Source organism: Melozone crissalis, unplaced genomic scaffold (assembly GCF_028551555.1).
Source record: "Melozone crissalis strain CALT ecotype California unplaced genomic scaffold, PUWL_Pcris_2 ptg000092l_1, whole genome shotgun sequence".
In the NCBI taxonomy this organism is placed as follows: domain Eukaryota; kingdom Metazoa; phylum Chordata; class Aves; order Passeriformes; family Passerellidae; genus Melozone; species Melozone crissalis.
Window position 1 is genome coordinate 2785166 of NW_026535869.1, and position 25190 is coordinate 2810355.

Here is a 25190-nt window from a genome sequence, read left to right on the forward strand (position 1 = left end):
GATCTCAGGAGGTGAAAGGCACTCTGGCCATGTCTGAGGGGATGTGAATACATTTATCACCAAGAGCTCCTCGTTTGTTGTGCTTTTTCATGTTCAAAAATAAGTTTGCAGCTCTGCCTTCCTTTAGAAAATCTCTTGCTATGTGCCAAGTGCCCAGATGTGGATTTAATTCCCAAATTCACTCATGGAAATGGTTGGGCACTGCCCTGCTGTAAAAAAGGAGGGTCCCTGTGCCCTGAGCACACACCTGATCCAGATCTCAGGAAGAGAAAGGCACTCTGGCCATGTCTGAGGGGTTGTGAATACATTTATCACCAACAGCTCCTCATCTGTTGTGTTTTTCATGTTCAAAATAAGTTTGCAGCTCTGCCTTCCTTTAAAAATATCCTGCTGTATCCTAAGTGCCCAAATGTGGGTTTTATTCCAAAATACCCTCATGGAAATGGTTGGACACTGCCCTGTGCCCTGAGCACACACCTGATCCAGGATGGTAAAGAGGTTTTTAAAGTGGTGCCACTTCAATTCCAGCACTTTTGAGACCCTGAATTCTAAACAACATCAAAACTGGGGCAGAAACTCGGAGCTGCTGGAGCCTGCAGCATCCCAAAGGGCCCTGCACAGCCCTCAGCTTCTGTGGTGTTGGAGTATGAGGGGATTGGAGTGGCAGGGGTCTGGAATTATCCATGGTTACAGTCCCTGGGATTATTGGGTGGATTCTGGATACAGGACCAACATTTCCACGTGCTGCCAGTGCTTGTGTGGATGGCAGCAGCAAGGTCGAGCCTTTTCTCCCTGAGAGCCCTGACAGCACCAGGTAAAACAGGAAATGTGCTTGGATTACAAGAGAATCTTTCCAAACGTGCTCAAAACCTTTGCCTCAGGCACCTCCACTTTGTTTCCACTCATTTTCCTTCATTTTTGTGGATGTTTCCCCCTGGTAGTGATAAGCCAGGTCTTTTTCTTCCTCCAGTTGTTGCAACCCTGTTGCTATGGCTACTTAACCCACTTTTTGCTCCTGCTGGGAGGCACGAGGAGAAAACCACTCCCCAAACTTTCCCCCTTGCATGCCACAACAAAATTTTCCTCAGGAATTTTGTGCTGGTGACCTGTGAGAAATGGAGAGCTTGGAGCAGCTCCTGCCTCATGGATGCTGAATGGCAGAGCTGAGAGGCACTGATGAGTGCTGCTTTCAGCCTGGTGCTCCTCATTTAAAAGGATCTTCTGGAGAGCTTTAAGTGCCTGTAAATTTTTTAAGCACGGAGGAAAAGCAAGCCCTGGATTCCTTTGAAGATGCTGCAGAAAAAAATATCCCTCCATAGGAGATTGAGTTGTTGGAGGGAGAGGGAGCTGAGGAGGAAGGAAAACCCAAGAGGAGATGTTTGCATTTCATGAGCACTTTCTGTAAGAAGTTGGAGCAATCAGCAGGGACTGGGGAGGATAAGGAGTTTTTTCCCTTCAAAAGAGAAGCAAAACCAATTCCCCAGAGTGACAAATTAAATGAGATTTGGGCTTCATTTTCCAGGCTGTGGAGGAGAATAAGGCCAGAGATCACAGAATGGTTTGGATTGACAGATCATCTTGTTCCACCTCCTGCCATGGGCAGGGACAACCTTGGGCACTTCCAGGGATGCAGGGGCAGCCACAGCTTCCCTGGGAAAACTTGAATTCACTCCCCAAACCCCAAACTCAACCCCAAACGTGCTGTTCTAGCTCACCCCAAGCACAGTGAGCTTTTATTCCCCTTTCAACCTTGATTTAAAGACTTGAAATCACTAAAACCTATCCCTGATCTTCTGCTCAGCAGTTTTGATGATGAATTTGCTTTACTACCAAAATAAACCCCGCCATGTCCAGATTTGAATTTTTCCAGCTCAAATAACTCTTCACAACCCTCACAAGAGTTGTTCTGAGGTGCAAGCCAGGGGAAGAGGCAGGTTTGATTGTGGTGACAGCTGAAATCTCAGCTTTGGCATCCAGTGGTTTGGTTTTTGTACACAGAAACCTTGTGAGCTTGCTGTGGCCATAACTCTCAAGATTTTTGGTGCCTCCTTTCTCCCTTTTGGTGCCTCCTTTGTGCTCAGAAAGATTGCAGTTGAGAAAATGTGGTTTTGTCTGGGGAAAAGCTGAGTGAGTGAGGATGATGAGGCAAGTGAGCTCTCAGGAGGCTTTTGGAGCTCAGGGGTTGAGGCATGAGGGGCTCTCCCCTCCTGTTCAGGAGGTTTTTCCTGCTCTGCAGAAAAGGTTCTGAGTGATGCAGGGGATGGGGATGGCAGCAAGGAGGTGGAAATTCAGCTGGATTTGTGCTGTGAATTAAAAGGACCCAAAAACCCCCCTTGCAGTTTAACCCAGGAAGAGATTTAACTTCAGTTTATCAGGTGTTTTTTATGGCTCTGCTAACCTTGGTGGCAGGGAGCCAGAAGATTTCACTACTGCCAGCAAGAAAACAACACCAAACAAATGAAAACCAGCAATGAAATCCTTGTTTTTACCGCTGAACTCTGCAAAGATGAGGGGAGAAATTGCTACAAGCCCGTTTGATGCTTTAAAGCCAGGGCACTGCTGTGTTTAGCATCTTTCCATAAAGTTTAGTTCATGTTCCTGACCTGGGGACAGAAAGGGGTCAGAGATGAAGATTCTGGGGTTTTGGGGAGAGTTGAGGTGGGGTTTTAGAACTGGGGGAAGATGGAGTGTGCTTCAGGGGGAATAAAGGGAATTTGGGGATGGAAATGGCGCAGAGGGTGCTGTGGGAAGGAGATGAGGCTGTGTTCTTACTGAGCATGGCTGTCTTCTGGAATTTGGGATGAATTCTGACCTCTGTTCCCTCTCGTGCTGCCCACAGTGTGCCAGATTCTCCCCAAAGGCGTGGTGGGAGTCCTGGGACCTTCCTCCAGCCCAGCCTCCAGCTCCATCATCAGCAACATCTGTGGGGAGAAAGAGGTGAGTGGGAAATCCCTTTGTGATGTCAGCGTGGTTGATCCCCCTCGTCCTAATGCACAGACCTTTGAAACATCTCCCTTTCCCCTCTGCTGCCTCTTTCTGCCTCCCTTTTCCTCCCTGCACCCCCTTTTGCTCCTCACATTCATCCCCACATCCCCACTGAGGGCTGCACAGCCCAAAGCTCACCCTGCTGGATGCAAACCCAAATCTCCTGCTGTGGCTTTGTGCACATTCTTGGGGAGCTTTATGTTTATTGCTCTTCCATCCAGTTCAGCCCCTTTTTTTTTTTATCTCTGTCCAGGCTATGTGCTGGATTTAATATTTTATAAGCCCTGAACCTTCCTACACGGATCTGGCTCTGCACTCTGGAAAAGAAATTGAGTTTTCTTCTCACAGTTCATCCCTTTAAAGGCTGATAACATCTCTCAGCCATTTAGTGGCTCTCTCTGGAGCTCAGCCTTCCAACAGAGGAGGCTGGCACTGAGCACTGTAAATAATTTGCATTCACAAATGAGTGCTGGTTTGCAATACAACACTGGTTGTTCCTGGGGGTAGGAAGGGATGGATGGGAGGGATCCTCCAGCCCTGAAGCACGGGGCTGCAGCAGGAGGGGTCTCCTGGGGCTGTTTTGTAGTATTTTCTCTCGCTAAATGCCCTGGACTTGTTCTCCATGCCGGGAAAGGCAACTCTGCAAGTGGTTTTCCTCTGAAATTCAGATTCATTCTGAGTCTCTGATCTGAGGCTCCTGATTTTTTTTTTTTTTTTTCTTCAGGAAGGACAGGTGAGTGCTGGTGCCCTCCTGAGGTGTTTGGTTCTCTCTGTGAGATGTAAACCTGCAGGAACTCTGTGAGATTTCCATCCCAGGAGCATCAGCTGGGGCACAGACCCCCTGTGCCTGCAGCCACCCCTCGGGGACAGGGAGCAGTGTCCCCAGGCAAGCACTGGAGGGACTGATGATCTGGGGGATGAACCTGTCCTGTGTTACCCCTCTCCAGAAAGGGGAATTGCCCTGGGATAGTGTTACAGGGCTTGCAAGGGTTTTTCAGGGTGATGAGAGAGGCAAGAATGTTGATTTCATGTTCAGAAGGCTTGATTTATTATTTTATGCTATATATTACATTATTACTATGCTAGTAGGAATAGAGAGAAAAGTTCTCAGAAGCTTGCTACGCTAAGAATAAAAAATGAATGAATAACAAAGTTCTGTGTCCAGGCAGAAAGCAAGAACAGCTCTGCCGTTAGGGGTCAATAAATCTAAACATCTACCCGAGACCAATCACTAATCCACCTGTTACATTCCACAGCAGCAGATAACCATTGTTTACATTTTGTTGCTGCGGCCACAGCTTCTCAGAAAGGGGAAAAATCCTAAAGAAAGGATTTTTATGAAAAGATGTCTGTGACAGGATAGAGTTCTTGGATAGGAGAGGAGGGTTCCTGGAGATGAGAGCAGGGGCTGAAAAGGGCTGTGCTCTGCTCTGATGTGTTTTGTGGATTTCTCCCGCACAAGAATTCCTTTCCCCCATTCCATAAAGGGGAATTGCAGTGGGACAGAGCTCTTGGAAAGGAGAGGAGGGTTCCTAGGATGAAGGCAGGAGCTGAACAGGCTGTGCTCAGCCCTGATGCGTTTTGTGGATTCTTTCCACACAAGATCCCCTTTCCCCTTGTCCCTAAAGGGGAATTTCACTGGGGCAGAGCCCTTGGACAGAAGAGGAGGGTGCCTGGGACGAAGGCAGGGCTGAGCAGGACTGTGCTCAACTCTGATGGGCTGTGTGGATTTCTTCTACACAATATTCCCTTTCCCCTGTCCAGAAAGGGGAATTTCACTGGGGCAGAGCTCTTGCACAGAGGAGAAGGGTTCTTGGGGATGAAGGCAGGGGCTGAACAGGCTGTGCTCAACTCTGATGTGTTTTGTGGATTCCTTCCACACAAGAATCCCTTTCCCCTGTCCAGAAAGGGGAATTGCACTGGGGCAGAGCTCCTGGACAGGAGAGGAGGGTTCCTGGGGATGAAGGCAGGAGCTGAACACTGAACAGTGCTGGATTCCTTCCCCTGTCTCTGCACCTCTGAGCCCCAGGCTGGTGTGGATCCCTCCCAGCAGTGATCAGGAGCTGCCCTGTCTGCTCTGGTTATGGAAATCCACCTTTCCCTCCTGGCTGAGGGCTGCGGGCTGGAATCAAGGCGGATAGCAGCTTATTACTCCTTAACTTCGCCCTGCTAAGCAGCAGCTCCTGCTGTCACTAAAGCAGCCTTGAGGAGCTGCTAATGGGCTCTCCCAGGAGGGGAGAGGAGGGAGCCGGGGGCTGATGGCTTCCGAAGGAGGCACAGAGGACCTGACACGCTGCTAACAAAGCTGTGGCAGATGTTTCCCTTCCTCCGACTTCTGCTTCTTCCAGAATAATTCACCTGGCAGGAGGAAAACAAGATTGCCTCTCTTAATCTGGCTGAGCCTGGAGCGTCTGGGCACGGTCTGTGTGTCTGTCCAGCACTCCATCCATGGTCTGCTTTGTATTTGCAGGGAGGAATGATGAGGAGGACTCCATCTTATCAGAAGGCTAATTAATTACTTTATTATACTATATTATTCAATACTATATTATGTAAGAGTCGAAATGAGGGATGTGGGACTCCAGGGGCTCTCCAAAATGCAGTTTATTGTATCCAAGACATTACAGCAGTCCAGGGTGGTGGGTGACAGAGCTGTGCCTACAACTGCCAGCCCCAGCTGCAGGCAGGCCTGGAGACCCTGAGTTTAGGTTACAATGCATTATATAGTTTTCTTTTGGTCACAATGCATTATATCCTTTTCTTTTGGTTACATTGCATTTTATACTTTTCTTTTGGTTACATTGCATTATATACTTTTCTTTTGGTTACAAATGCATTGTATACTTTAATTTTGGTTACAATTTCATTATATACTTTAATTTTGGTTACATTGCATTATATACTTTTTTTGCTGAGCATTTTAACACAGCAGAACCAATCTATACCTTAACTTTTACCTCTAGCCTATCATAACTACTGTAATTACCATATTCATGTTTGTGTTCTCCAGTCACTAAAAGTCAGTGCATTACAGTTTTAGCTAGAAGTTGTTTTTCAGTTTTCTTGCAGTGGAAAATTCTGAGACCTTTTTTCTACTTGCAGCTTTGCTGCCTTGTTTGCCTGTGCTCTCTTCCTGCTTGGTAAAAACATCTCCTTGTTTGGGGTGGGTTTATCCTTTGCTCTAAGCCATAAAAACCCTTCTAACTAACACACCATTTGCCTCCTTGGTTATCCAGTGAGACTGGCTCAGCAATTCTTTTCTTCTGTATCAAAACTTGCTTCCATCTCTATTCCTTCTTCAGATTCTACATTCAAAAATCTTTCTGCCAAGCACACGTATCTGTGAGACTTTCTTGTCAAACTTTCATCGTTCCCAACAATATTACACTATATTACATTACATCTAAACTGAATCTGCCAAGCACTCAACTCAACTGCCCAGAATCTCATGACTGTCAGCCCACAGTTCTGACAGACACATGGCCCTGATAGGCCAAGGAAACAAAACCCCATCACTGTGGGTAAATTTCCATATTGGATTCTACTTTGGCACAAACACAAGCACAGCAAATGAGATAAGAATTGGGGTTTTTTTTTCTTTCTCTGAGGTTGAGAGAATGTGAAACCCAGGAATATTCTTGGGAAGAATCGTGCCTTGCTTTTCTCTGTGAGGAGAAATGTGGCTGCAGCCTGCAGGATGTGCAGCAGAGCTCCCTCAGATTGAGCCCTGAGCCTTCCCAGCTCCCAAAACTCCCCCTGGAGCACATCCTGCTCCAGCTGCTGCTCTGCTGCATCCATCACAAACCCAGCCCTGTCTGGTCAGAAATGCCCAAAGCTTCAGGCTGCTGTGCTGTTCCTCCCCTGCCCAACCTTGCCAGCACGGGGTCATCTCGTTCTTGCCTTCAGCTGTGACGGTGCTCACAGGGGTTCTTGGATGAGGGAAGAGATGAGGATCTGACTCCATGTTTCAGAAGGCTTGATTCATTATTTTATGCTATTTATTACATTAAAACTATACTAAAAGAATAGAAGAAAGAATTTCATCAGAAGGCTGGCTAAGAATAGGAAGGAATGATAACAAAGGTTTGTGACTTGGGCTCTCTGTCCGAGCCAGCTGGGCTGTGATTGGCCATTAATTATAAACATCCAACATGGGCCAATCAAAGATCCACCTGTTGCATTCCACAGCAGCAGATAATCCTCATTTCCATTTTGTTCCTGAGGCCTCTCAGCTTCTCAGGAGGAAAAATCCTAAGGAAAGGATTTTTCATAAAAGTTGTCTGTGACATTCATCTCTGCTAATGAATTACCTGGTGGCCCCTCTGTGCAGAGGGCAGGGCTGAGTTCAGGGCCCTGGGTGATCCCTGTGTCCCTGCACAGCATCCTCCCCCAGCAAAGGCTGGGCCCAGCCACAATTAGTGCCCCAGCTAATTAGGCTGAGCTCACAGGGAAGGTTTCCTGTGCTGTAATCACAGTCCCTGGTGCCTTTCTCTGAGTGGCTCAGCAAGACTCTTCCTGCTCTGCTCCTTCCCGTGGTTTTTGTTGCTTTGATAATTATTTTCCTCTGCTGCTGCACGAGTCCCACCCTCCCCTCTTGACTCCAGTGCTGCTGCTGCAGCTTTATTGGGATATTCCACTTTCTGCCTGCTGCGTGCTTCACACCACAGGCCCTTCATCACAGATTTACTTGTTTTCATTTCTACTTCCTCTTTAATTATATTTTCTTTCCTCAGGTTCCTCACTTTAAAGTGGCTCCAGAGGAGTTCCTGAAGCTGCAGCTCCAGAGGTTCACCACCCTCAACCTGCACCCCAGCAACACCGACATCAGCGTGGCCGTGGCAGGAATCCTGAATTTCTTCAACTGCACCACTGCCTGCCTCATCTGTGCCAAAGCTGAATGTAAGTCTTGGTTTTCCTGCCCCTCTGCTTCATCTCCTCTTTGTTTGGTCCCAGCTCCTCGTGTCTCTGCTCAGAGCAGCTTTTCCACTCCAGTTTCTCCACCCTGGTGCCCCATGGAGTGTGGGAATCCACAAAATCAGAGGGTTTTGGGGAAGCTGCAAAAGGCAGGCTCCAGAGGCAGTAGAACTGTGATTAGAGCTAAGCAGCAGCCATGAGATCAATTAGCAGAAAAATTATTTAAACTGTAGGAAAGCAAGGACAAATAGAACAATGGTCTGCGTATTAACGCTTGGCTAGAATAACTCTCTAAGCTACAGAAAAGTTTATCTAGCAAGATATTAGGAGGGTTGAAGCTTAATAATGGAGCTCTGTGATTTGTGTTTTAAGGCTTACAAGCAGGTGTTGTATTCAAAATAAGCAAGCATTGTTTAACCAAAGGTACCTGTGCTTATAGTGGTTGGATAGAACTACTGTCAATGTGCTTTTGCTTTGTGTGACTGGTCAAAAAACTTTTAAAGTGAGTTGTAACATTAAATTCTGAGTCTGCTGCCTGGGATGTGAGCTGCTGGCATCTTCCCATTGTCATAACCATGCAATGAGGCTGATGCTGGAAAATAAAACAGCTCAAGGCACATTCCACAGCACCGTCCCGTTTGTGGTCTGTAAACAGCCCCCGCCAGTGTCACTGGAGGAGTTTTTCAGAGGAGAAAAAGGATGGGTAGAGATGATCCTGCCTTCTGTTTGCCCATCTGAAGAGTGTTTTGCTTCCACAGATGGGGCTTTGGGTAAGAAAAAGAAAAAAATTTAAGAAAGGCGTAGGCCTGTTTCTGGAGGTTATTTTTAGGCAAGTAAAGCACTTTGAAATGTGGCTTGCTCAAAGCCACGTGCAGTTTGTGTGGCCTAAAAGTGGGATTTGAGTAACAGCACAGAGCATCCTCCTGGGCTCTGCAGCCTGCATCTGCTGGGCTGGGCTGTGTGGACAATGGGCCTTCGACCTCAGCAGGGCCAGATCCACCTGAGCAGGGCTGTATCCACCCTCAGCAGGGCCATCACAACCTCAGCAGGGCCATATCTATCCCTGCAGAGCCTTTTCTATCCCTGCAGGGCCATCTCCTCCTGAGCAGGGCCATCTCCACCCTCAGCAGGGCCAGATCCATCCCTGCAGGGCCAGATCCACCTCAGCAGAGCCATCTCCTCCTTAGTAGGGCCAGATCCATCTCAGCATGGCCAGATCCACCTTGCCAGGGCCATCTTCACCCTCGGCAGGGACAATCTCCTCCTTGACAGGGCTGGATCCATCTCAGCAGGGCCGGATTCACCTCAGGAGAGCCATCTCCACCCTTGCCAGGGCCATCTCCACTTGGACAGGGCCATCTCCTCCTCAGGAGGGCCCGAGCCATCTCAGTAGAGCCAGGCCTACAGGGCCATCTCCTCTCTTCACCAGGGCCCTCTCCACCTCAGCAAGGCCATCTCCAACTGAGCAGGGCTACATCCACCTCGCCAGGGCCATCTTCACCCTCTGCAGGGCCATCTCCTCTTCACCAGGGCCATCTCCACCTCTCCAGAGCCATCTCCTCCCTCTCCAGGGCCCTCTCCACCTCACCAGGGCCATCTCTATCCCTGCAGAGCTTGTGCTGTGGCAGGAGCAGGCTCAGCATCCCTGATCTCAGCGTGTCCTGTGCTTTCTGAGGTCACCATGCAGCAGATTTGTGGCGGCCACAGCAGCTCTGGGCTTTGCCAGCCACAGCAGCCTGGAAAAGGGGCTTTGGAACCATCCCTGGGTGCAGGGACAGCTTTGGGATTGTGTAGGACACGAAATAAAACAGCACTCAGGCTGGAACCTCCAAGGTAAAAAGAAGAGAAGTTTAATTTCTGACTGCAACATTTATAGATTTCCAAAAGTGACAGTGGATTGGAAGGTGACAGTGCCGCCTCTCCAATGACACTGCACAAACCAACAGCCCATCAAATTACAGAAAAAAATGTAAAACAATAATTATTCATATAAAACTGTGTGAGAAAGTTCATTACAAGGATGTAAACTTAGATAAGCTTGGAAGAACAAGGTGACAGGAATGCTGCTCTGTGACAGGGCCAGCACCATTCCCAGTTAGCAAACTCCCCAGCAGCAGCAGCTGATGGAAGATTCCTGCACAGGGACTCAGGGACCAGAAGTGTTTTTAGCTCCTCTTTGTGTTTTCTGTGCCCCAGGGCACCAGGCTGAGGTGGGTCAGTAAATCATCTTCAGTGAGCAGTGCTCACATCCACCCCAGGAAAGGCCCTGGCTCAAAATGATGCAATTAAAATCATGCAAATGGTCTCCCACATCACTTCCAGAGCTGGAATTTTTCATTGTCTAACCTTAACCTTAAGCAAGAAGGGAAGCAAAGATAATTAGGTTTTCTCAGCTGCCGTGCAGGAGGCTCAGGGCTCTGAACCCCTGCCCTGCTCCTGGGCCAGGAGTCTCCCACTGGAATTAACATGATTAATATGATTTTTATTTAGCTGGATCAAACCCTCTTACCTGAAGCAATCCAATTTATTTCGCTCTGGTGCTGCTGGATAACTCAATATTTAGGATGTGCTGAGTCCTTCCCAAACCCAGGGAAGCAGTGGGACAGGAGCCTTTCATCCTCCCAGCTCTTTGTGCTCAGCAAGGAGCTGATCTGAGCCAGGCTTGAAGCCCAACAAGCCCTGACTGTAACAGAGCACAGACAAGGCTTAATTGAGCTTCATGTAGGAGCACAAACCCTGATTTTCCCTTAGGACGTGCACTGCTCCTAAGCACAGTCCTTAAACAACTAACTGGAGGCATTTCAGGCTTTTGGAAGGTTCCCTTGAGGCAGCTGAGGGGAGCATGAGAGCTGCCTGCTCATCAGTGAGGAAATGCTGCTTTGAGGGATGTTATTATTTAGATCCCAGGAGGGACAAGCTGGAGCTGCTTTGGTTTAAGTGTGAGGCTGTGATGGGACCCCCGGGCCCTGCCCTGCCACACTCACCCTGTCACATCCTTCCTCTGGGGATTGGATGTGATTTCCCCTGGCAGAAGCAGAAAATGACCCTTAAACTTGGGCCAGCCTAAGTGCAATGCCTGGGGGATGCAAAATGTAAATGAGATTTGTGTGACTCGGTTTGGTGGATAGAATAAGAGTATCTGACTCAGTTTCTCTGTGGTGTTCAAGAATTAGCTGGTTTGGGAGCTGCTCTGGAAGGTTTTGTGTGGTTCCACAGAAATCTTAACCCAAAAAGGCAATTAGAGGAGTGCATGGACTTTTTAGGAGCTTCTGTGATTGCCAGAGAGGAGGGAATAGCACCCAGTGCTTAGGAAGTGTGACCAGGGCTTTGAGGTCCAAGGCCTTGTGTACATCCTTGGTCCTTTTTAAAAATTTTTATTTTTAATTCAAACATCCAGAGAGCTGTTTGAAGAACAGTGTTGGGATTAAAAACGAGGCTGGATGATGGGAATATTCTCTTCCCAACCATCCATGTCCAGGAGCGGAACCATCAGCAGCCCTGTAGCTCCTCCATCAGCAGGAGCACTAAACAGGGATGTGTTTGAACTCCAGGAATGCTCCAGCTCCTGCCTTTCCTCCTTCTCAGGAGCAGCGCCTCCATCAGCAGGAGCATTAAAAAGGGATGTGTTTGAACTCCAGGAATGTTCCAGCTCCTGCCTCTCCTCCTTCCCAGGAGCATTGAACAGGGATGTGTTTTAACTCCAGGAATGTTCCAGCTCCTGCCTCTCCTCCTTCCCAGGAGCATTGAACAATGTATTTGTACTCCAGAGATGTATTTGAGCTCCAGGACAGCCCCAGCTCCTGCCTTTCCTCCTTCCCAGCGCAGCTCTGCTGCTGAGAGCTCAGGAGTGAGGCTGCTCCTGCCAGCTCCGGATGTTTGCATAAGAAAAAAATCAAATAATCAAGGTCAGGACTTGCCACAGGCCAGCCTGAACCTCTCTCAGAGCTCCCCATGGGAGTGTTGGAGCAGCAGGTGCCTGGTGCAGCCTCTGTGTGCTCACTTTGGTACTTCAAAGGTGCCAGGAGGAGTCTGCAAGCCTTTGTGGGGTTCACATCCCTCTGAAGTGCCAGTCTGGCAGCAGCAGCGAGAGTCTCACATCCTCTCAGCATCAAACAAAGGGGAATCTCTGCACAATAGAGACTTCCCTGCACACAGCAAGAGCAGCTGCAAGCAGGAGGCTGGATGAGGCCACAGGTAGGATCTAATGTGCTGGAAATGGTAATTTCCTCGAGCTGAAGGTGGAGATCAAATGTTTCTTTCTTTTCTTTTTTTTTTTTTTTTATTCTCATTGTTCCACTTCTTCCTCTCTGTGCCTGATGAGCTTTAGAATTTTTTTCCTGGGTTTCACAGCAGCAGAGTTTGCTGGGATGAACTGCAAGCAAACTTGGTAGTGTCAGGGCTGTGATTTCCAGCAGCCCTGTCTGGCTCCCTGCAGATGTGGAATGAGGTGAAAATAAACCCTTCCACATCCTCAAGGGTCAAATGGAGGGCTTAGGTAAAACTCACTGTTCACCTGGGTTAGAAGACAGAAGAAATGTTCAGGTGAGATCCTGGTGTGCTCTGAGCAGAGTGAGTTCTCTGCCTGGTGAGGAAGAGGAAGGAGCTGATGTGACCCAGAAAAGTCCTGGCACAGCTGGTTTATAACCTCTTGCTGTGCTCCTACCTGTACCCAGAGAACAGGGGAGAGGCAAGGGCATTGCCAGGAGCTCAGAGCAAGCTCAGAGTGCTTTAAACCTCTCCCTGGGAAGGAGGGGCTCCTCATCTTGGACGTGTCCCTTTTCCTGCCCTGCTTTGTTCCCTGGTGAAGTCCTTGAGAGCAGAGCTCCAGCACTGATCCCACCCTGCTGCGACCCTCCCCTGCCTCCCGACCTGCTGGGGAATGAGTGGATTCATGCAGTCAGAAATAAGTCAGGTTAAGAGTAAAACTCTGACTTGAGGGTTAATTTGCCTCTCTGGCAGCTGGGCTGTGATCCTGCTGATGGTTCTGTTTCTCCAGCTCCGTTTCCCCCCTGTTTTGGGGTTGTCTTCCTGAGGGGATGGGATGCGTGGCTATGCTGTCTGTGTCGTGCTGATGAATCCATCTGCTGGTTCCTCTGGTCAATCAAACTTGGCAGGAGGTTATTTCTTGATGAAACTCAGCAGCTGGAGACAAGAGAGGCTCTATCAAAGCTGCTTTCTTGACTAACAAAATCTGCAGCAGGAGTTTTGACATCTTATTAGGCTTCAAGGCAGCTGTGTTGGAAGGAGCCCTTGACGTGCCCATCCTCATTTTTGTCACGATTTTTTAATAGTTGTATTTTTGCAGTGACCTCCAGCTCTCAGCAGAGCTTCTCATCGCGTTGGAAGAGAGCAGCTACTCCATCAGAATGCTCCAAAAAGCTGCACCTTCCTGGGCATTCAGTTTGGGAGCTGGAAATGCAAAGGCTGAGGGGGAGGAATATTGCTGCAGTAAGCAGAACAATCCCAAATGCAGGGAGATAATGGAGACCTTGTCTGGACCTTGTATTGAAGGTCTTATCTCTTCCCAAGAGGGATTTGGGAGCACTTTCTTTTCCTGGAGAAGAGCTGGAGTAGCTGCATCACTTCTCCTTCTCTGCTGAACCAAGCAATGACTCCTAAATCCTTTCCACTTTTTTTTTTTTTTTTCCTGAGGAGCAGATGGAATAGCTCCATCATTTCTCATTCTCTGCTGGACCTATAATTGAGCCCCAAATCCTTTTCTTCCACTCTCTTTTTCTGAGGAACAGCTGGAATAGCTCCATCATTTCTCATTCCCTGCTGGACCCAGAATTGAGCCCCAAAATCCTTTCCTTCCCTCACCCTTTTTCTGGGGAACAGCTGGAATAATTCTATTATTTTTCATTCCTTGCTGGGCCCATAATTGAGCCCCAAATCCTTTTTTTACACTCCCTTTTTCTGGGGAACAGCTGGAATAACTGGGAAAATAATAACTCCCATCATTTTTCATTCCCTGCTGGACCAAGCACTGAATCCTTTCCTTTGCAGTGCCCAGAGCCAGAACTTCAGGAACACATCCTGCCATGGATCACCATGTCCCATGGGAGAACCAAGCCCCAAACTCACAGGGCTCTGTCCTTTTTCTCTCTTTGCTCCCAAGGCCTTTTGAACCTGGAGAAGCTGCTGCGGCAGTTCCTCATCTCCAAGGACACGCTGTCGGTGCGGATGCTGGACGACAGCCGGGACCCCACGCCGCTCCTGAAGGAGATCCGGGATGACAAGACAGCCACCATCATCGTCCACGCCAACGCCTCCATGTCCCACACCATCCTGCAGAAGGTGAGATCCACAGGGCGCATGTATTTCTTCTGGGGAGAAAGCTCAGAGACAGCTCAGAGACAGAGATAAGAATTATTTTCTCTTTACTTGGTGCTTCTGTTGTTTGGCATATGTGGAATGTGTTATGGAGATTGTTTACCAAAACTGATTTGTTAATTGGACGCTGGTGATGGTTGTTGATATTGATTGACCAATTAATACACAGTCAAAGCCACCATCGCCATCCATGCCAATGCCACCATCCTGCAGAAGGTGAGATGCACAGGGAGCAGCTTGCCCAAGGATTTCTCCTGGGGAAGGCAGTGAGAAAACTCAAAGAGAAAACAATTCTTAGGTCTACTTGCTGCTGGTGGTGTTTGGCACATGTGGAATGTGTTATGAAGATTATTTACCCAAAGTGATTTGTTAATTGGACTCTGGTGATGGTTGTTTATATTGATGGACCAATTAATACACAGTCAAAGCTGTGTTGTGACTGTTGGAGACAGTCATGGGTTTTTCTTTAATATCTGTTTAGTATGATATAGTTCTAGTATAGTTCTAATATCGTGTAATATAATATTTTACAAAGCAATTGTTCAGCCTTCTGAATAATTTAGAGTCAGAGCACATTATTCCTGCCTTGGGGTTGCCTTGTATTGATAGTGAGTATCCCTCCCCTGTCCTTTGGGGTGCTGCTGCTCCCCCAGCCAGCTCTTGTGGGATATGGTGATGACTTGTAAGGCTGGACAGAGCTAAAGAATAAAGCAGGGATTTATTAAAAGGCCTCAATGGATGCACCTTTTACTGCACCCAAGATGAACCAAAATGGTCCCAACGTGAACCCAAGATGAACCCAAATGGCCCCAAAATGAACCCAAGATGACCCAAAATGGCCCCAAAATGCACGAGCGCTCCCGGGGTCTCTCCCTTGGATCAGTTCTGCTCCATTTGCACCTTGCAGTTCATTGTCCCATTCCAGCTTTAGCCCAGGCAGTCCCACCCTGCTTGTTTTTCTCTCTCCAGCCCACGGTGTTTGTGCTCCTGGGCTGAGATTGGGATCATTTGTCCTTGGTGCCCAGCTGGAGCAGGAATTGTTTTGTCTCCCTGCTCTGTGCACAGAGCTCACCATGCCCTGATGTGAAACCCAGAACTGCACACCTAGGCAGCACAGAACCTGAAAAATATGAAAGCTAAAATTTAAGGTATCAATTGAAATGTGAAAATTTCCACAGCAGTGCTGGGAATGGGCTCTGCCCAGAGGGGAATTGCCATTGATGGGATTTCCAGGGCTGGATCTGTGCAAGTGGTGGTTGAATTGCTCTGAGGGGATGTGTTTGCTCTCCACAAGTGGTGTTGCCATCCAGGAGCTGTGAAGGACTGCTCAGCTTTGAATTGACTCTTGTGCCTCCTTTTCCCCTCCCATTAGGTGTCTAACTTTTTCCTTCCTTTCCTTTTTATTGTCTTATTAACCGAGATTTTATTTTAATCCTGTTTATTTTTAAATGGTCTCTGGCTGCAGTTTCTAGTGCTTGTTTTGATAGCCTGCTTCAAAACTGAGCAGTGGCTCCAGATGGAGCAGAGTTTCCCACATCCTGGAGGGAAGAAGAAGCACATTCCTGAAGGGAGGCAGGATCCAGGCTCTGGGATCCCCCTGGCTTTCCACCCTGTCCTGGCTCTTTTGTCACAGAATTTGTCATCCAAAGGCCTTGCCTGTGCCAGATTTACCCCTGATGGCATCCAGCAGGGATGCTTTTATCATTCATCTCTCCCCCCAGAATATTTTATTCTACAGCAGTTTTCATTTTTAAATAGACATTTTTGGGGGATTTTTGGGGGTTGTCTACTCAGGGGTTTTTTTGTGTGTTTTTTTCCCCTTTTTCCCCTGTTGCTGCCTGGCTGCTGAGGGCTGTCCCCCTCCCCTGTTGCTATAGTGACTTCCCACAGGCTCCCAGCAGCTCTCTCCAGGCACCCACATCTCCCTGCCCAGCTCCAGCCTCCTCCTGCCACCCCTCAGAAATGTCAGGAATTGCCAGCATTTCCCAGTTAAACCCAGTTCTTCCAGCTAGAGGACTCTAGAAATGGAGGGAATAAATAAAGAGCTCCTATCTGGCAACTTCTTGCACCTTGGGAGGCTGGGAGGTGTTTTATTGGGATGGTGATGCTGAGCATTCAGGTGGAGCCATGTCCTGTCCCACAGCAGGAATTTGGGTTTGCTGGGTCTGTCCCAGGAGAGCAGCCCTGCACAGTGAAAGGAATCTCCAGTTTCTCATCCCTCACCCTCCACAGATGGGCTGGAGACACATGGATGGTTCCCAGATTCCCAGCTGCCAGGTGAATGGATGGGGCAGGCACTGCTTTGCTGCTCACCTTCATTTCCTACCCTTGCAACCAAACCTCTGACCTCAGAGTGGGTCACAGGGAGGGCTGGCATTGTCACTGTCCCCAGGAAGGGATGAGCGGGGGGAATTTGGGCTAAATTTTGCTGTGGAGGGGGTGAAAAATGAGGGGGCAAACGGCTTTGCTGTGCCTGTTGTGTCACCTGGGTGAGGGACAGGGTAACAATGTCCAGCCAAGAGGGTGGGCACAGTGGTGGTGGCCTCAGCTTTGCCCTGGAACAGCTAAAATACAGGAAAAGGGAGAGGTGCAATCCCAGCTGCCTCTTTCTGTCTTCTCTTCCCTCATTTTTTGTTGTCACAGCTTCTGGGAGGGATAAAAGGGGCTCACACCAGGAGTGAGGTGCTTTGGTCCTTCCCTCCTTGCCTCCCATTGCTCTGTGTGGTCTGCACTGCTGGGAAAACCTCTCTGCCAGGGTCTGGGAGCTCGATTTGAGAGCAGCTGTGCTTGGCAGTGGAACAGAGGCTTCCAGGAGCATCTGCAGATTGATGCCCCACTTTCCTGAGCATCTGTTCCCACAACCAGCTCCTTGTGCAGTGAGAATTTTGGGAAAGGCCTTCAGTTATCCGCTCTGTGATCTCTAGAACAGATCATCCCCGTGGAACATTCTGTGTCCTTCTCTCTGCATCCCTGGACAGTTCTGCCCTGTTTTCTTCTGCTTCTGTGGCCAGCACAGCCCTGTCTCAATTCTGGAGAGCAGGCTGAGTTACTGGGTCTCATCCATGCTCATTAATTTGTGGGATTTGAGCCCAAATCTGACTGATAAAACTGGAAAGCCACCAGTGGCTTGATTGTCCTTTCCCTGCGACTCCCAGGAGCTTTTCCTGCCTCTCTGTCTCCATCATGGTGTTTGTGGTGGAAGGGACAAGCCTGGAGCTCTCAGCTGCTCTTTTCCCTTGTTATGCCCCAAAACAGGAGCAAAGCAGCATCCACACACAAAATAAGCAGAAATCCTTGTTTTCCTCTTAAAACATCATGGAATTCCTCATCCCAGGGGGTTCTGGAGCTCTCAGGACTGGGGCTGCAGGACCCACTTCACCTTTCCAAACCATTGAGGGCCACTGGGGTCTGTAAAAAAGCTTTTCTGCTGGGACTTTAGAAGCTTCTGCTTTCCACAGGTGATTTCCTTAGATTTAACCTTGGATGGATGCAGGAATTCCTTAATTCCATCTCAGAATGCCATGGAGAGAGCAGGGATGCTCCCAGGGTCTGGAGCTGGGTCATTTCCCTCTGTCAGGGCTGGTGTGGGCAGGAGACCTCAGCTAAACTCGGTCCTGGTGAAAAATTCCTTCCCCAAACTTTAATTTCCCAGGTCCAACCATGCTGCTGTGTCCCACCCTCCCTTCCTGCAAGGAGAGATAAGCCTGAAAAAGCAAAATCTCTGCCTTGCTGGAGTGGAGATTGGAGATTGTCAGGCTCTGGTTTAATCTCTTTTTTTCCTCTCCTTCACAGGCAGCTGAACTGGGGATGGCATCTGCCTATTACACCTATATCTTCACTAACCTGGTAAGGAGTTTTTCCCAGCTTTTCCTGCCTGAGTGTGGAGTCATTTTAATGGGAGCTGATCCCCCTGACCCATGGGCAGAGCCTCGTGTGCTGGGGAGGGAGGGAGTGAGACAGGGATGTCACCTGCTGCTAGAATCAAAAGGCAAAATCTTTCCAAATAATATAAAAAAAAAAAATTTCCTAAAGCAGTTCTGTAACAAAAGCTTGCTGTGCACACGTGGTATTGGATTTCTGCAGTTTTTATCAGGTTAATTAATTAGTTCATCTAACAGGTACATCCAACAAGAGACCAGTTGCCCCAGCAACCAACCCTTGGGTCTGCCCCTTGGAGTTGTTCTGTGTCTTGTTACATCTCTTAAATTCTGGTTCAAAACAAGATGTCCTCGTTAGAAATTCCTGTTGTTAAAAATCAGGCTAACCAAAAACTCAAGAATGTGTTAGGAAGGGTTGGCTTATTGTTCTAAAATGTGAGAAAGGGCAGGAAAATCACCAGAAACTCTAAAATTACATATTTAAAAGCTACTATGCTACAAATAGATGAAAAATATATAAAAAGCTGAAAAATATATAAAAAGCTAAAAAATCTTCAGGCATCATTCCTGCAAAGGAAGGTCTTGGGGAGGTGGAAAACAATTGGTGCAGCATCCAAAGGCAGGAATTGGGGACATTGTGACAGGAGCTGGGGCAATGGCATGTGCGAGTCTTTGGGAAGCTCCAGCAGGTGGGTGGATCCTGATTGTCCTGATTTTCCTGGTTGTCCTGATTTGTTTTCCTGATTTTCCTGGTTGTCCTGGTTTTCCTGGTTGTCCTGATTGTCCTGATTTTCCTGATTTTTTGGGGTTATGCTGGTGTTGTTACCCCATCACTTATCCCATTCCCTGTGTTGGAAAAGGCCAGGGATGAGCACCTGGAAGGCATCAGAGCCCTGAGACAAAGGAAGGATGATCCCGTAAATGTTGAGAGCCAGGGGATGGTTTGGCTTTACGGCCACAAATAACATTAATGGGATCATGGTGTGGTTGAAGCCCTCAGTGTAAATCCAAAATAAACATCAGAGGAACTTCTCCAGGAGAGGAGGAACCCCGCTGTGAGTGCTGCTGTGGGGCTGATGGAAACCAGGATGGGGGTGAGGTGGAGCTGCCTCCCAGCCCTAATGATTCTCCTATTCTCTAATTTCTATTAATAATTTCTGGCAGGGAAGCTGAGAGAGCTGAATCACACTTTGTGTTTGGGTGGGAGACAGACGGGAAGGGACGGAGCCAAACGTGTGGGCAGGGAGCTGGAGAGGATGGGGGAGCAGGGGAGGGAGGGAAATGGAGGGGCTGGGAGCAATTGGGGCACAGAGGGGAGAAAGGAGAAGGGAAAAGAGGGAAATGGAGGGGTTGGGAGCAATTGGGGCACAGAGTGGAGAAAGGAGAAGGGAAAAGAGGGAAATGGAGGGGTTGGGAGCAATTGGGGCACAGAGTGGAGAAAGGAGAAGGGAAAAGAGGGAAATGGAGGGGTTGGGAGCAATTGGGGCACAGAGTGGAGAAAGGAGAAGGGGAAGGAGGGAAATGGAGGTACAGAGTGACTGAGGCACAGAGTGGAGAAGGGAAAAAGGAAGGAAATGGAGGGGTTGGGAGCAGCTGGGGCACAGAGGGGAAAAGGGAAAGAAATTGAGAGGTTGGGAGCAGTTGAGGCATAGAGTGGAGAAGGGAAAAGGGAAAGAAATTGAGGGGTTGGGAGCAGCTGGGGCACAGAGTGGAGAAGGGATCAGGGGAAGGAGGGAAATTGAGGGATTGGGAGCAACTGGGGCACAGAATGGAGAAGAGAGAAGGAAAAAGAGAGAAATGGAGGGGTTGGGAGCAGTTGGGGCACAGAGTGCAGAAGGGATAAGAGGAAGGAGGGAAATAGAGGGAAATGGAGCAGTTGGGACACAGAGTGGAGAAAGGAGAAGGGGAAGGAGGGAAATGGAGGGCTTGGGAGCAGTTGGGGCACAGAGGGGAGAGAGGAGAAGGTAAAAGTGGGAAATTGAAGGGTTGGGAGCAACTGGGGCACAAAGTGGACAAAGAATCAGGGGAAGGAGTGAAATGGAGCAGTTGGGGCACAGAATGGAGAAAAGGATAAGGGAAGGGAGGGAAATGGAGGGCTTGGGAGCAGTTGGGGCACAGAGGGGAGGAGGAATAAGGGGAAGGAGGTGGCAAAGGGAGAAATGCAAGGAACAGAAAAGGCCATGAGGCTCCTGGCTGCGTTCCTGCTCAGTGGCCAGTCCATGGATCAGTCCAGCCAGGCAAACTTCACTGGTGCTGTTCATCCCCCTGGAATGGGCAGCACAGGCACAGGGAGGGAGTTCCAGGCAGGGAGGGAGCCTGGGGCTGTGCTTTGTGCCCCAAGCCACAATGTCACTGTGCTGGCAGAGGGACAGTGCCATCCCCACCATTCCCGCTCCCAGGAGTATCTCCAGTGCTCCCACAGCTCTTCCTGTCCCAGTTCCCTCCCCAACCATTCCCAGTCCCACAGAGCAGGGCTGGGCACACCGCGAGGGATCTCCACCTCACATCACCACGACATTCTGCAAAAAAAGCTTTTTTTTTTTTTTTTTTTTTTTTTTTTGAGTTGTTTCTGTTGTCTGAGCAGCATCTCATGGATGCTGCTCTAAAAATGAAGCTCCCACCTCCACCCCAGTCCTGAGCACGGGTGTGATTAAGCATTTGCTGGAGGTGAAATTTGCCTTTCAAACCCATTCATCTCGTGGAAGGCAGCAGTGGCAGGTGAGAAAGAAATGAGTTTTGTTGCCATTCGCTCTCTCAGGGTATTAATCTGTTTATCCAGGTTATTTTAGCACTTTGTTCAAAAGCCCAGCTCGTAGCAGAACTAACGGAATTTTTGGCAGGGATCATTATGGGGAAGGTGACATCAGGCAAAACCTGGGCAGATGGAAGAGATGTTTAAGGAAATTAGTAATATTTAAATGGGGATTGGAGATGGGAGTGAGCAATTTAGGCTCATAAATCTGGAGGGATTATCAAGCTCCTAATGAACCCTCTGAGGCTCTGCAATCACTGCCTAATAGAAAAGATAAAATCAGAGGGAACTACTGTCAAGGGGAGCAAGGAAAAAATGGCTCAAATGGAGAGAGAACCCATCAGGAGAGGGAACAGAGAGCCTGTGGAGCACTGAGCTGCTTGGAGATGGAAAAATATCTCAGGCAAAAAAAGAAAAAAAGAGGAGAAAATAGGATAAAATGCTGAATTAAACACCTGCCCTGCAGCTCTAGAGGGGAGCTCTGTTTCTGTCTTTTAGCATTAATTTTATTTAATAAGCGCATCCCAGCTGACAGCTCTGCTCTCTGCGAGTGTGAGAGGAGGGAATTCTGTGTGTGCTGGGGACAGGAGGGGATTTTGGGGTGATTGTCCCCTCCGTCCCAGCCTGGTGGCACCAGGGAGTGGCACTGGGGCAGATGGGGAGGAACCCTCAGCCCCCAACACATTTCCATGGGAGCTGAAGTGAGCAAACCAATACAAAAACACCCACAGGCTCCTTTCCTGCGTGCAAATTCATTATCAGCCTCCTTCAGCCAGCCCCAGGGACCTGCTCTTGTCAGCAGCAGCCTGGCAGATTTTCCAGGAGTCCTCATGGAACTCTCAGGTCTGGTGCATTTTGTCTTCCCCACATCCTGCATTTGGGGCACTCCTGGCAAAAAATCCCATTTTCTCCCCTGGCACATCCATGGGGTGATGGTTCCCTGGATTTGGGACTTTGGGGAGGGATGAAATTCCCTGAAATTCCCTGAAGAGGTGCTGGGATGATCTCAGAGCTGTTCATCATCCCCACCATCCCCATCATCCTCATCATCCCTTCCCTTCTCCCTGGCTGGGTCTCCACAGAGCTCACGGCCATGTGAGGGGGCAATGATGTGCAGAATAATAATAATAAAATATAATTTAAAATATAATAAAATAATAATAATAATAATAATAATAATAATAATAATAATAATATGCTGCACAAATAGACCACTGAAAGCAGACTGCTGTGCATTGAAGAAAAATCTTCCTTCCAGCACTGGAAATCCCTGAAATCAGCAGCACAGAGTAGGAGGGGATGTTGGATGCCTTCAAAACCCCACGCTACAATTAATTCTTTTAGCTTGTTAATTTTGTGCAGCTATTGGGTTTTGTCTTTTTTTTTTCTTCTCTCTCTGTTTGGTTTGTTGCTTTTTTTTTTTTTAATAATATCCGGACCTCAGGCTGGGTTTAAATTTCAAAATATTTGACAATTAGATGGGAATAATTGAAACAATTAAAATTATTACTCCAAGGGGGAAGGTGTAAAGGAGCTTTCCCAGTGCCTCAAGTCAGGCAGGGCAATTCACTGGGTGCAGTTTTGTTCCCTGACAAAATTGTGTGCAGGTGTTGCTGCTGATAAAACAGCTGCCGTGTTCAACTCCCACAGACCAGATAAATCAGCTCAGGTTTGGGGTTTTTTTGTCTCGTTTCCTGCCTTCTCTTCTTTGTTTGGTGATTTATAAAGAGGTCTGGGTACAGGACGAGGTTTTTGAGCTGAATTGTCAGCCTGGAACTGGAGCTGGAGGGGAAATTGGTGTCCAAATCCCCCAGAGAGTGTCACACATTTCTGCTGTGTCTTGTCAGCAGGGTGACATCCCTCGGAAGGAAGGGATGATGTCAAATCAAGCACAGGGACAGGGAACTACAGACAAGGCTTAGGTTTTGCGAAATTGCCTCTTTGTGGTGAAACAATCTTATTTTTCACCGTGAGCTCCAGCACAGGCCGTGGTGTTTGCCCTCCCTGTGCCTTGCCCAGGTGACGAAGGCAGAGGATCTCAATGCCCTGGGACAGATTTGCCCTCCCAGCCCTCCTGGTTGCCAGCAGCTGATGTGAAGTGTTCTGGAGAGCCCTGATCCTTGCTGGGATTTATGGATCATATTTCCAGTGCCATGTGCTGGCAGTGCAAACAAATCAGGCTTTTGCAAGGCTGCCAAGGCAATTTCTCCTCGTTCTAGTTAGCATGAGGGAAGGAGGGTTGAGACAAAGCAGTGCCTGTGCCTCCCTGCCTTTTGCTGCCTCAGTTTTATTACTTTCTGGCCAGATCCCTGTGCTCGATTCCAAATTTTTGGGTAAATTCTCTCAGATACACCCCAGCTCCCTGGAAATTATGGAAAAAAAGTAATGGGAAGGAGGGCAAATTCCTTTTCCTTTTCCTTTTCCTTTCCTTTTCTTTTTCCCTTTTCCCTTTTCCTTTTCCTTTCCCTTTCCCTTTCCCTTTTCCCCTTCCTTTTTCCCTTTCCTTTTCATTTCCTTTTTCCCTTCCCTTTCCCTTTTCCTTTTTCCTTTCCCTTTTCCTTTTTCCCTTCCCTTTTCCCCTTCCCTTTCCCTTTCCTTTCCTTTTTCCCTTCCCTTTTCCTTTCCCTGCTTCCCACCTCCTTTTTCCCCAAGATCTGTCATTTTTCAGGCCCCAACATTTAGCACTTGACCTCTCTGTGCATTTGCCTCTCTCCAAATCTCCCTGCAGACAAGTTGAACTTTGAGCAGTGCATTTTCCTAAAAGTGCTCTTGTTTGAAGAACAGCCTCCAAAATTTAACAGCTGGCCTTGCATGAGGAGGTTCAAGACCTGTAAGGCACATCAGTGCTTTTTTTTGGAAGAAAAATCCAATTACAGTTACAAATTTATTCCCCTAAATTGCCCCCGAGGTCACAACTTCTCTCTCCCCACCTGAATGGCCAACCAGCATTGCCTTGAGTAGATCCTCTCCTACCTACTTAATAAAAATGTTCTGCTCTGGCTCATCCACTTACCTGCTCAAATTGTTGCTGTGATGACTTTTTCCCACTTTTTTTTTCCCCTCCTAGAGGAATTGATTTTTACATGTGGCCCATTAGAAACGTATTCACTCCGTCGATAGTTTATAAATAAATTAAACCTTTCAGGAAAACCATGGAAATCACTTAACATAATATTGTCCACTTGAGTAAACAAATAAATGTGTTCTGAGCAGAGCTTTGGGATGATTTACAGCTCTGAGGGCAGCAGGATCCAGAGAGGACAAGGCAGGAATTTTCTCCACCTCTGCCTGAGGAGATTTGGTGATTTTTGGGGGAAAAATTTGCAAGGTCAATCTGCTTTTGAGTGAAGTTTTTTTACTTCTGCCTTCCATGACCTGGGAGAGGCTCCCTGGAGTTGTGTTTGCCCAAAGAATCTGCTCTTTCATTAACCCTAAAATGGTGAATAATGGGATATTTTTATTAACCCCAAAATAGTGAATAGTGGGATAGTTTATTAACCCTAAAATGGTGAATAATGGTATGGTTTTTTAACCCTAAAATGGTGAATAATGGGATATTTTGTTAACCCTAAAATGGTGAATAATGGGATATCTTATTAACCCTAGATGGTGAATAATGGGATATTTTGTTAACCCTAAAATTGTGAATAATGGGATGGTTTTTTAACCCTAAAATGGTGAATAATGAGATATTTTTTTACCCTAAAATGGTGAATAGTTGGATATTTTTTTAACCCTAAAATAGTGAATAATGGGATATTTTTATTAACCACAAAATGGTGAATAGTGGGATAGTTTATTAACCCTAAAATGGTGAATAATGGGATATTTTGTTAACCCTAAAATGGTGAATAATGGGATATTTTATTAACCCTAAAATGGTGAATAATGAGATTCTTTATTAACTCTAAAATAGTGAATAGTGGGATATTTTATTAACCCTAAAATGGTGAATAATGGGATTCTTTATTAACCCTAAAATGGTGAATAATGGGATGTTTTATTAACCCTAAAATGGTGAATAATGACACACACAGGTGATGTCACCAGAGCTGTGCTGAGCTGGCACTGCAGGTTTGGCTCTTGCACAAAAGCTGCCAAGAAGTCTCAGGATGGACATTGCACTCTGGCTTTGGAGAGCTTTCCTGGGCACCAAACTCTCTGAACAAGGAGGTTTTGCCAGAGCCAGGGTTTAATAGAGAAATGGAAGCCTTGGCCCAGTGTTCTCCTTTCCCATCCCACATGAAAAAAGAGCAGGAACAGCACAAAGTGTCCTGGGCCTGGTGTAAATCGGGTGTAAATCAGGTGTAAATCAGCTTTTGGTGCTG

At 47.7% G+C, this 25190-nt stretch overlaps 1 protein-coding gene across 1 annotated transcript in view; it reads left to right on the forward strand.

Moving 5' to 3' along the window:
* Nucleotides 1-25190, forward strand: part of GRIK4 (glutamate ionotropic receptor kainate type subunit 4) — a 201509-nt gene that overhangs the window by 129088 nt on the left and 47231 nt on the right. Inside the window, exons 4-7 of the mRNA XM_054291409.1 lie at nt 2840-2937; nt 7719-7884; nt 14018-14196; nt 18025-18078. Of these exons, the coding sequence (XP_054147384.1) occupies nt 2840-2937; nt 7719-7884; nt 14018-14196; nt 18025-18078 (497 nt within the window). The remainder of the gene's footprint in view (nt 1-2839; nt 2938-7718; nt 7885-14017; nt 14197-18024; nt 18079-25190) is intronic.